This window comes from Mycothermus thermophilus, assembly GCF_041956435.1.
Source record: "Mycothermus thermophilus strain CBS 625.91 unplaced genomic scaffold VTJ04scaffold_1, whole genome shotgun sequence".
In the NCBI taxonomy this organism is placed as follows: domain Eukaryota; kingdom Fungi; phylum Ascomycota; class Sordariomycetes; order Sordariales; family Chaetomiaceae; genus Mycothermus; species Mycothermus thermophilus.
In genome coordinates, this window is record NW_027191427.1 from 3,412,099 (window position 1) to 3,423,798 (window position 11,700).

The following is an 11,700-nucleotide window of genomic DNA, read 5'->3' on the forward strand; positions in this document are numbered from 1 at the left end:
CAAATCTGCCAATCTGAATAATTTTACAAGTCAGATGTGTTCAGACATAGTCGTAGCGTAACTCGTTTCGATAACCTCTAGGCGGGGAAGAGGAAAAAAAGACGATTGCAAAAACCTCAGCCTCCTCCCAGGAATCCGTTTGCAGCGTCTTTGTCTTGCTACGCTCGACGAGCTGCAGGCAAGCGGGGCGAGGAATCCCCCAGAACCTGGACCTCAACTCGAGCGCTGTGGCAGCAGCGACCAACTGGCAACTCAATCCTATAGCCTGGACGTCCCAGATCCTGGACCGTCCAGCTCGTAACGCAATCCATGACAGGCAACATGTGACTCCAGGGACTTGTCTTGAACAATGCCAAGTTGCTAGAGAAGGCTGTGCAGTTAGCAAGTTTCTGTATCGGGCATGTTCCTGGACCAAGCGATATTCGGTCGTAGCTACATGTCAGCCAAGTGTATTGCGCTGGTTCGAGACTCAGGCCATGGATGTCCTGATGTCTGCAGGACCCTCGAATCTTGAGATTCAACAGCTTTGGCGGACAGATTCCCAACAAAGATTCTAGCCAGTGTCATCCTTCCACGAAGCTGGGATGATGCCCAAAGCAATACGATACAACAACACCCAATGTCTACTCAATATGAGGCAATATGACAGCAGACAGACAGAATGGAAGAGAACGGGATCATCAGCTTGGGTCAATACTCAAGCAAGTGATGTGTGCCCTTTATTCAGGTGATGGGCTGGGCGTGATCTGTCAAGAAATGCTTGGAGGTGGTAGGCACAAAGACACAAATGGGCGGTCAGTCAGGTATTGGAGAAACGGGAAAAGATGGACGACCTCAACCTGACCACAAACATGGCGAGTCTTGCCAGAAACCTCGGGCTACCAGGCTGGCGCCTTTCTGGAAGTGCGCTTGTGACCCCACCTGCAGCCTGGCCCTCTGGCGCATTTGGTTTGCGGAAACACGAAGCTAGATGTGCTGTTGTGGCTGATGGCGATGCAGGTTCTAGAGCTATCCATGCACACAGCCAGACCCTAGAACATGAGGTATGCGCTGTGGCGTACATACACCAGGAACAGAGATGAGGTTGTGAACGTCGTGTGTATGTGAGTATGTGAGTATGTGTGGGCGCGTCGTGAAGTTCGCAGATTGGCTACAGGTGCGCAAGAGAGCAAAGTCGATATGTTTGCCAGTCTGAAGAATATCTCTTTCCTTATGGATGTTGTGCGTTATCGAATCTGCCTTACCCTCAAGTTGTGATGTCTTTCATCTCGCGGTTGATTTGCACTGTGCTGATCATCTCCGACCGTGTGTCCGGGCTCGCACGGTATCTTGGTATTTTTGGAATCAAAGGAATCCAGTTGTTTAGCGGGAACCAATGCGTCAGTCGGTTTCGGTGTGGCAGGACACCTGTGGCCCGAGATGTCTGGTGGTCTTTGGTGGCTTTTGCCTGATGGACTATGCCAAATCCAGGGGCATGGTTTGCAGACGGGAATGCAGCCCTATGACGCGGAGAAACCAGGCCATCCCGACGGTTTGCAGGTACCGCCACCACTGACACAACCACGTCGGCTCAACTGACTGGTCGGACTAAACCCTCTGCGGCTGAACTGCACAGCGCTGGTACCCATCGGGCTGGGAGAGTCTTGGGAGAGTCTGTATGCTATGATTGGACGACACCACCCACCATCCCAGATGAGGTCGAGACGTCTGTGGGCAGCGTATGGCCGTTGAACGACAAACGATTCGTTGTTCCGCATAATGACTCTCTTTAACCTGCCGCAAACAAGGAAATCAAGGACTGAGAGGCTGTCCATCGGAGAACGCTTGCGGCTGGTTGCACGGAGCACCGTCTCATAGAACTGGGTTTCGGACAATCGCAAGGCACGCCATCCGGCTATGAGCAAGTCTGCTTCGCCTCATCGGAGAGCGGCTATTGGCAGTGTGGACAGTTGGGCCATCGCGCATCATGCCAGCCCTCCTGTGTAGGTGAATCGGTTTAGGGGTGACACGATGACTCTCCTTCCCAGTGACCGAGCCACGTTGCGGTCCATAAGAAGGCCGGCAACCCGCCGTTTGTCTGATGTTGCCCAACAACTCGGGGCAGACAGTCAGAACAGTGGCTTTATATCTACCAACTAGTTTCGTCCGCTTCTTCGAACATTTATCCAACGTCATTCGCTTTGAGTAATAGCAGAGTTACGGTCGTTACTTGAGTCACACAATGTAGGTCTCATCCACTACGACCCATGGCTTTGCGGAACGCCGGCTAACTTGGTTTCCTCCTTCAGGCATTTCGTTACTCGTGGATTGGCCCTTCTAGCGGCTGGTCTCACTCTTGTTGGCCAGACCACAGCTGGGTGGAAGAGAGAAGAAGAACCGGATCCCACTGCCAACGCCACTTGCGATCCCCTCTTTGGCAGGATCGATGCCGGCTCCGGTGGCCGCAAGGTTGCCGTTGTCATCGATGCCTCGGGGTCGATGGACTGGAACGACCCATACAACCTCCGCCTGACCGCCGCTAAGCTCCTGGCTGAGAAGCTCATCTCCCCTGCCGAGGCTGCAAGCCCCGAGGAGGCCGACCGGTTCGCCGTGGTGGAGTTCACCGAGACCGGCGACTTGCTCTACCCTCTCGGTGATCCTGATGGTGCCGACGACGCCATCGACGGAATCTATGCTTTTGGTGGTACCTTCATTGGGTCTGGCATTAACGCCGCCATCGATGAGCTCACCAAGGATTCCGACGGCGCCCCGGGCATCATTGTGCTGACGGACGGTGTTGACTCTCCCGATTCTTATGTCCCGGACACTGTTGCTGCTATCAAGAAGGCCGGGGAAAATGGCATTCGCGTTTCCTTTGGCTTCCTCAACCTCGATTCTCCGACGCAGGACCCTCAGATTACCAACGCCATTCTCGCCACGGGCGGCACCTTCTCGAGCATCTACACTGCCAATGATGTCACGGTGTTTGTTGCCCAAACTCTGCTCAACGGCCTGATTGGCGGCCCGAGCGACGACCCGGTCCCCCTGCTTCCAGGCCTGGACACCGCCGGCGTGCTGGCTCAGACTAGCAAGAACACCTTCTCGTACGAGGCCCAGAGCGATGAGCAATTCAACCTGACCGTCAAGGCCATCGACGACCTCACCCTCAAAGTCGTCATTACCGATGAGGACGGCACCGAGATCGCCTCGGCTGTCACCAACTCCACGGGCGAGGCCGTCATCGAGCACACCGCGTCGGAGAAGATCAAGCTCACCATCACCGTCACCTCCGAGGACGGCAAGACGGGTCTCTTCTCGGTCCAGATCAGCAGCTCTTTCGATCCTTGCACCGACGAGCCCGACCCGGATCCCGTTTCTTCCACTTCGGTCGGCTCCTTCTCGCCCACCCCGAGCTGCACCACTTGGGTCTCCATCGGGTCCTTCACCACCGTCGTCACTAGCCCGACCCCGAGCGACGATATTACGAGCGAGCCCCCGTTCACCAGCACTCCCTACACCACCCCCACTCCCAGCCAGCCCACGCCGAGCACGCCGACCACCGCTCCTAGCGGCGTGGTCACTGCTGCTGCGCCGGCACTGCGCGACACCAGCCTGGCCTTCGGCATGCTCCTCCCCGCGGTTGTCGCTGGCGTTTTCTTCTGAATTTTCTCTCTTGAAATTAACCCCCTGATAGAATGATCACGATGGATGGTGTATGACCTGGGATGGCTGGGAATGATTTCTTTTGTCTGGTATGTACTCATTGGGCTGGCTCAGCATGATGTTGGTTTTGGATATTTGGCAGGATGTTACACCTCTTCATATACCCAAAGTTAGCCTGGCGTTCTTCACTTCGTTTCCTGGGCGTCTGAAGCGGCAGGGATTAGTCTCTGTTGATCTTCTGACCCCAGATTTTAGATTAATATTATATACTCAGTGTCGTGCCAGCCACCTCAGGTATCATGTTCTTGTTGATGTCTGTGATCCCATAATCCCTGCCGCTTCATTCAGGAGTGTCCGGCGCGTTGAGAAAAGATGTTTGGCATTGAAGTGCTAATATATGTAACTCGAATACTGATAATACCAAGCATAGCGCTCTCCGGCTCAAATTTCCTTCGTACAGGACAGCCCATTTTGTGCGATTGGACCTGTCTATTTCATCACTGCCATTCATCTTGGCAGATGGGTTCCGTCCTTTTGAAAATGAGTGAGCCAAGTTCATCTCTTGCCAAGTCAGCCACAGCGCTGAGTATCAACCACACCACTCACACCAACGCTAACTGCGCCTGAGGAATGGATGTCATGAGACCAGCAGTCCCCAGCCTGTCCTCTATCTTCAAATCAACAACAGTCCTTCTATCAATCGCCCGGCGTTTGGTTGGGACAACCCGATCAGTTTCGCTACCAACAGTGTTGTCCATCTGCCGCTTCCGGGTTCCGGCCGTGCTGCTGAGCGATTCGTTCGCTGACTTCGGGGCCAGAGGCTGCCGTACCATTGTTCGAGTTCTTGCTGCCTCAGGGGGAATCTCACAGGCCAGTGCCATTGGGGGGAAGCGATCTCTGGGCCAATACAGCGCGATCTGTTGGTCTCGGAACACATCTGTCCGGCTCAGATTGCCATCTTGAAGCAGCTCAATAAACCCTGCCTCGAGGAGAGCATCGGCTGTTGACACGTTTATGCGAGATGCAAGCGTTTGCACACCAGTCCAGCCATTTTCGATGCACCTTGCCGCACCCCAATTGAGCAGAATTTGTCCAATTCCGTCAGAGCTGTGCCAGTGCAATGGGGAAATGACGAGGCTTCGAAGAACTAATGTCCCAGTGACTCAGTTAGCTAGGTGTCGATGCCATTGACCACCGTATTGGTGAGCATGACTCAGGATGCATATGAATATCCTTACCCAAATCCCATCCGTTGACCGCACCCAGAGAGCCGAAGCAACTGGGGATAATATCCTCAAACCACGTGTTTCCAATTGCAGGGTTGTTGGCAGCAAGCTCAGCGGCGTGTTGGTTGATAGCCATCCGCACGAAGGAACGATGGGTGGCTAGGCTGTTGGGCAAGACCAAAAGCTGTTGGCCCTCGTGTTTCATTGTCAAGGCGTCAAGCACAGAATCAAGCCCTTGAAGATTAATTTCATTGCTTTGCTGCTCGTCATCTAGGTTGTCGACATGCGAGATGTTGCCAGTGGCGATTGCATGGGCAGTCGGCTTCGGGTGTGTTGGAAAACGCGGATCTTGCCATTCAGCCCCTGAAGAATCATAATATTGTCAGCATTGGCACATGGTCAGCCACACAATACGCATTGGCAGTTGGGTCCCACTCACAGCCCAGAATCTCCTCTCTCATCAAGGAAGAATTCGAACGCCCAGAAAGATAATCAGCTGGCTTTCGCATGTACGTGGCCACGATCAGATGGCGTCCTGGGATGCGCCGGGCGCCCCGAAGAGCCGCATGTCGCCATTCCGTCTCGGCGGCTAGAAGGCGCTCAGCAGCCTCTGCCTCATGCTCATCGCCCATCTTAATAGCGCGGTGGCGTTCGAAGTAGTCGAGATCCCTTTCATGCTGAAACACCTCGTTGGCCATGCGTGCCATGCGCCGAAGGTCATATGCCTGCGCATACCGGACCTGGATGCAAGGGAAACGTTCTTCCAGGCGGCGAACCTGGGCCATCGAAGCCTGTGATGCCATGGCCGAAGCGAAGGAGGTGTCTCAACGAGTGAAGATGGTTGAGGAGATTAGAGAATGGTCCGTTGGTGTGCGATCAAGTCGTCGATTGGGATTGAGGGACTGGATGACGACGCACTACGTCCAACCCGGGCGTCAATGATGGAGAGAACAGAGCAGAGAAGGGGCCAAGAAAAGGAGACCTTGAGTGCTCACATCGGCAATGACGCATCATGGAACCTCGCAGGATCCCGAGACGAAACTGCTATCTTCCTATTGTCAGGCGGCTACTTCCCTGGCCTGTGATCAAAGTTTTCCCTGGGCGGTTCATCGTTCCTGCCTAACAGTCCGCCAAGCCAAAAGCTGAAACTGATGTCTTGTGATCCGGCAGGCGGAAGGCTGGAGAGACTTGGGCAAGTGGAAAAGGCAAAGGAAAGGGAGACCAACATGGAACATTGGAAACTGGAAGGGGGTGGGTTGCTGGCTCTTGGGAACACCTGATTTCTCTCCTTCATCATCGCCACCATCACATTGGAGCAGAGAAGCATTTGGGGCGCAGCGGACTTGATCTGTCAGAGTCACGGGTAGTGGGAAGGACGGGAAGGACATGTGTCACACACAGTAGAGCCGACACATGACGCAGGCACACACAACATATCAGTCACAGTCGCAAGGTTGGACGACAGCAGAAAATAATTAAGAACAAGAAAACAATGTCAGCAGCAGCTTCTCCCAACCAACCAATCCTTACGTTGGCGGGTTCTTGCTGTGCTGTTGATTTGATCTCCGCCTCGGTTTTAAGGTAGCCCCATGGAAAAGAAGGCACCTCCTGTTCCGACGCGTTGGACGACGCCGCTGGATCCTTGTTGCTGGGCTGCTGCTGCTTCTGCTGCTGCTGCTGATGCTACTGTGGTGCGGAAAGCTTGCGAGAAGGCCAAGATAAAGAACGAGAAAAAAGAAAAAAGAAAAAAAGTTCCCAACTCCTTTTACCCAGTGCCTCATGGAGAGGAAGGACCAGGCTGGTCTCAGAGTCGGGTCCGACTCCGACTTACCCAGTCCCCCATGGGTGCCCGTTGGGCGAGGGACCAGGACCGTCAGAGTCTGTTTGATATCATCCCGGAGGATGAAGGTCATGATATGGGAGATCAGGCCTTTTCCATCCAGGAGTCGACACTTGTCGATTTGGCACTTGCCGACGGGGAGAGGAAAAGAAGGAAGAGTTCGAACCACCTGGGGAGAGCCCCCCAATTTATACCTGGATCTAGGCGGTCCATGCACCGTCGCCGTCGAGAGCGGAGAGCCCCGTCTTTTCTTCCCAAAACGGCCGGAGCGGAGCTGGCGCGGGTCCGGAGCGGGCACCGGCCAGGCCGGCCCGGGCGCCGGGGGACGGGCGTGCGAGTCGCGGGGGGAATTTTCCTCAAACATCACGCGGGACTCTCATCTCCAGAGTCAGGACATCGTGAGAAAACACCGTTTGAAGCTTTCACGAGAGTAAGGAAGTGCTGGAACAAGCGACTCGAGTTCACAGTCACCCTCAGGGGCTCGGGGGTAAGTCAAGGGTAGATGTGTTTCTTGAATCTGTATCGATCTGTCGCTTCTGAACATCAAAGGCGATTGCAGCCGACCGCGAAAATATGCTTCACGAGGAAAGACGGGCATGGGATCTTTGAATGAATGTCATGAAACACGGATAACACTCTCCTTGTACATCAGGGTCATTGTGGACGCTACGTACATGCCCCGTTGGGCTTTGAAAGATGCTCGTACACCCACTATGAACGTTTGCCATCATAACAATGCTTCTTTGTCTCCAGAAGCAACCGGCTGAGATGATCCGTGAAAAGGGAAGGGAATAGCTTCAGCATGGACTTGGGTTCAAACAATGAATGCGGCTTGTCAGAGCAAGCGAGTTTGTCAACCTGGGGAGTTGTCCCCAGGAAATTCACCATTGGATTTGGATCTAAGAGATGCTTACCCTTTTTCCATAAGACAGGCTTGCGCCGGAGGTCCAAGTTGTGACGCTGCCTTAGCTCCAAGAAGATGACATTGAGCGGGGACATATTAGATGGCGGCTATGATCCAAGCTTGAACATGGAGTGATCAACCGAGATAAGCTCCTCTCTGACGTGTGGAGAGCAAACAGATCCGAAGAGGGAGGCCATCATCTCAAACGGTTTGACGGGGAAAGCCTGACTGTATCTGACCCTCTCTTAACGACATCGACATTGGTCATCATGCTGACTGGCCCATGTTATCCTCCTCGACCCTGACTTCAATGAAGTCCTAGATACTCGGGGCTTTGAATACTACAGGAGTGGCACGGAGGGATCAATCCTCGCTGGGAACCGTCGAAAACTGCTGGCTGGATAATCGACGGAGTCGCCTGGCACGTGGACGCAACACACACCGAGAGTCACCTCCTCAACACGTGTTACCTTGCCCTCACCACTTTGGTGCGTCAGGTTTCCAAGGTCTGAGGCCCCAAGTCCCCTGCAGAGATTACCTAACCTATTGTTAAGCGGCCATTCGGAGAAAGCATAATCTCTAGGTAGCTAAATCCTGTCGACTGAGCCTCAGAGATGAAGTACGTCTTCTATTAATATTGGCTTCAAAAGGTTTGGGAAGGGAACCCTTGGTCTCTAGCAGAAGGTCCTGTTTTACGGACTCACCTTCGTCCATGAGATAATCACCGACGCGGCCATCACGCCGAGTGAGCTCAAGGAGACAGGAATGAAACAGAGAGCTAACATGATCTCTGAGACTCGCCAGTCTTTCCTCGATCAGTTTATGCACAACGACGCCATCAAGATCGCCTGTATCCGCTCTAAAGGTTCATCCATCGGCGACCACAGAGATCAACATGAGGGCTACACCGGCCGGGCCTCCAAGGCCTTGACCGAACGGAAACACTGGACATGATCAACACTCCATAATAACGGGTGCCATTTCAGGTCTCCAACCATCAACAGGCGTGTTGAGACAAGCGCTGCTGGCCACATGGCGGGAGCGAAAAGATTATGTGATGAACTGCCTACACGTAACTGAGGGATGGCCGAAGCTAAATCGAGTCGCGAGGATGAAATCACGGAGCACTATGTTGTGGCTCAAGTAAACTCGTCTAACTCTCAGGCTTTCTCTGGACATGAGAAAATGGTTGGAGGAACTATACACAGCTTCTTTCCTGGACAACACCACCACCTACTTCTCCAACGCAAAGTGGACATTTTTGGGATATCCTGAAGCACAAAGTCCTCAGATTGCTGGCAGCATGCGGAGCTCCACTCGGCAAGATTGTCCGTCTGGAGTCTCAAAGCCATCATGAGCACATCACCAACCGAAGTGGGACGCAGCGCGGCGCTTGACGGGGTCCGTTCCGCCAGGAAGAGTCAACGTGATATTTTGGATCAGGGAAATGTAAGTGTCCAGAACGTCGCTGGTGAGCTCCTTGCTCGGCCGACGCCAGCCGAGATGAGTGGGCAGCCTCTCGTTCTCTGCAGTTTCACCGACAGTCAGCATCACTCAAGAAACAGCGAACAAGGAACAGAATGGCGAGAACTCACCAAACCAGTACTCCACCCATCTCCTATTCGCCCTGCCCGTCTTGGCGTCGCCGATCAGCATGATGTATGCGACGGACTCGCCGTAGGTGAAAATATTTCCCAGTTCCGACATGAAGTACTCCGGGTCGGTAGCCTTGGAGGTTTGAATGCGACCGAGCCGTGCCCGTGCTGCGGCAGTGACGTCGAGGATCGGGCTCTTACCCCAGTGCCGCTTCGTCTCCTCGAAAATGGTCTTGTTGAAAGCCAAGACGTCTCCAAAGTAAGCATCGGTGCGGCTGTGAGGTTTCCGGGAATTGTCAGCTCAATCGTGGCTTCAATGGGAATGCTGGAGTTGAGTAGGAACCAACCTGAGACTGGCGTCATGTTCAAGGATGTTGTGTCTGCCGAGATCGTCCAGCGAGAAAGTGGTGGCGTTTGGCTTGGGGCTAGTCATGAGGGCAAAGTCGAAAAGAGTGCTGGCAGCCGTCTTGTTGATGTTGAGGCCATTGTAGAGGCCGTCAACTACCTGCTTGCGTGTCAAGTCCCTGCCGTGATGTGGGAGAAACCCGTGGTTTGCGAGAGTGTTAAGCATCGGGCACGGCGCGCGCACTGTTAGAGAGTCCCGTGTCAGCCATGTCCCCGGTTCTTGGAGAACGATGGTTCATGAGTGAGCCACATGGAAGGACGTACCATCATTCGGCCCCGGAGGCTCCCAATCATGGAACCCAGCATAAGCTGGGGTGATGAGAGGAGAGAGAAGGATCAAGATGGACTTCATTCTCTTGGCGATAGCAGAGGCCGAGCTGGGAACAGTCTTCACAACACACACTAAACCGTGGGAGTTCTCATGGGCCCTCGATATCGTGGCAATTGATCCATTCTGGAGGCTCCTTTATATGTCTGAGACTCCGGGCTATCCGGGCCCCGATTTTTCGTTATGATGCGGACATGAGCTGTAGGATCAAGCTCGCCCGCCGTTGCAATAGACGTCGGCCCATGGCGCAGGCATAAGCATCGCACAACCGCGGTGTGACGTAACACGGAAGTAAGAGGCTCAGAAACTAGGATCTCTTGGTACTGGATGTATCGAGTATATGTCCGTCAGCATGGTGGGGCCCCGGCGTGACCTCGGGCGGGTATTCGTTCAAATCTGGGGAGCTTTCACAGGAGGATGATGCATGGTCCTTCATACACTGCTGGGGATTAATACCGGGTTGCCCAATTAACCATTCGACATCCTGGTAAACTGATGCCCAGACATCAAGACACTTGGGCCTCGAATCGGAGGATGGGTGCTCGTCATCATACTGCAGACAGGGTATCATAGTACCGAGGGGCGGGATGGCTCGGACTTGGGAATCTTCCGGCTCCTGTTTCTAAGCCGCGGAAATACAGTCCTCTGTAAATGAAATATCCGGGGATGCTCTCGAGGAACTGAGGGGGAATCGTCGACCAGGAACCTGGGTCGGGCAAACGAGGTTCCTATGTCCGAGCTTCGAGTTTGGCCGCAACGACATGCAGGAATATAAACACCGAGGACCGATTCTACAAACATCCCTTGCGGAAGCCCGGGATATTAAAGGACTCGGCGTTATGATCAATACATCCAATGGGAGGTGTCAAATACACCCTCCTGTCGCCCCGTAGAGACGGGATAAGCCTCACCAGATTACGTACCTGGCGTCAATGGATCAGGAGGCTAATGCCAGCAAGCTCCAGGCTGCGGTTGCTTCTTGTACATTTGTTTTGGTTCAGCATCGTCCTGCACTTTGGACAAATACCACCTACCGAAGCTGTCAATGATGTCACTAGACAGGGCACACCGCAATGATATTAAAGCCTCAACCTTGGGTGTTGCGTAGATGATATGCCGGCCTCTGCGTGTCCAGCAGCCGTAGGTTGGTTGACGTGTCCCAGTCTTATAACAAGGAGCAGGTTGCTCCCTTGCTCCTGGTAGGTACACCATGGCCACGGAATATCAAGAGACAATTCAGCGATAAAGGCTGAAGTCAAGGTGAATAACAAGCAACCCGAAAGGTATTACACAAATATTGCAAGGGTGATAGCTATCAAGAGAGATTGCCCACACCCCAACAGGATCAAGCTAGTCTTCAGCAACCTCACGAGCCGCCTGTTTTCTTCCACTCTCCCGCGTCCTTCGCTCCCTTGGCCACTGACGCAACGCCACCCTCGACACCTGTGCCAACGTTGCCAATCGCATCCCCGAGAGGTTGGCCGATCCCACCGGTTAACGCGTTGACTGTCTCCCCCACTCCGCGCGATGCACCGCCGACAACCCCGCCCACAGTGTTCAGGAGGCCTCCAGCTGTGCCGCCTACCGTCGAGGTCACGGTCTTCGCAGCCCCTTCGATGCCGCTAGTCGCATTAGAGGTGTCTTTCTTGCTCGACATCGTGATGTTCCAATTTATGATGGCTCCTCCTTTTTGGTGAGTTGTATTTGGCTATGAGTGCTGTTGTGTATCGAAATGGTATGGTTGATGGTGGCTTGATAGA

The 11,700-nt window shown here is 53.8% G+C and overlaps 4 protein-coding genes across 4 annotated transcripts; 1 reads left to right on the forward strand and 3 right to left on the reverse strand.

The window, feature by feature from the left end:
• Positions 1 to 1,896: 1,896 nt before the first annotated feature.
• VTJ04DRAFT_1263 (uncharacterized protein) lies at positions 1,897 to 3,642 on the forward strand (the record flags this gene model as incomplete). The annotated part of the gene is made up of 3 exons (XM_069358932.1): positions 1,897 to 1,980; positions 2,192 to 2,223; positions 2,289 to 3,642. The coding sequence occupies 3 exons, from the start codon at positions 1,897 to 1,899 to the stop codon at positions 3,640 to 3,642; spliced, it is 1,470 nt and encodes a 489-aa protein (XP_069223872.1).
• Positions 3,643 to 3,739: 97 nt separating this feature from the next.
• On the reverse strand, positions 3,740 to 5,671 carry VTJ04DRAFT_1264 (uncharacterized protein; the record flags this gene model as incomplete). The annotated part of the gene is made up of 4 exons (XM_069358933.1): positions 3,740 to 3,847; positions 4,473 to 4,789; positions 4,881 to 5,231; positions 5,308 to 5,671. The coding sequence occupies 4 exons, from the start codon at positions 5,669 to 5,671 to the stop codon at positions 3,740 to 3,742; spliced, it is 1,140 nt and encodes a 379-aa protein (XP_069223873.1).
• Positions 5,672 to 8,974: 3,303 nt separating this feature from the next.
• Positions 8,975 to 9,964, reverse strand: VTJ04DRAFT_1265 (uncharacterized protein; the record flags this gene model as incomplete). The annotated part of the gene is made up of 4 exons (XM_069358934.1): positions 8,975 to 9,138; positions 9,208 to 9,482; positions 9,555 to 9,795; positions 9,877 to 9,964. 4 exons carry the CDS (start codon positions 9,962 to 9,964, stop codon positions 8,975 to 8,977), a joined length of 768 nt encoding a protein of 255 aa, XP_069223874.1.
• A 1,342-nt stretch (positions 9,965 to 11,306) lies between these two features.
• On the reverse strand, positions 11,307 to 11,597 carry VTJ04DRAFT_1266 (uncharacterized protein; the record flags this gene model as incomplete). The annotated part of the gene is made up of 1 exon (XM_069358935.1): positions 11,307 to 11,597. The coding sequence occupies one exon, from the start codon at positions 11,595 to 11,597 to the stop codon at positions 11,307 to 11,309; it is 291 nt and encodes a 96-aa protein (XP_069223875.1).
• Positions 11,598 to 11,700: the final 103 nt, after the last annotated feature.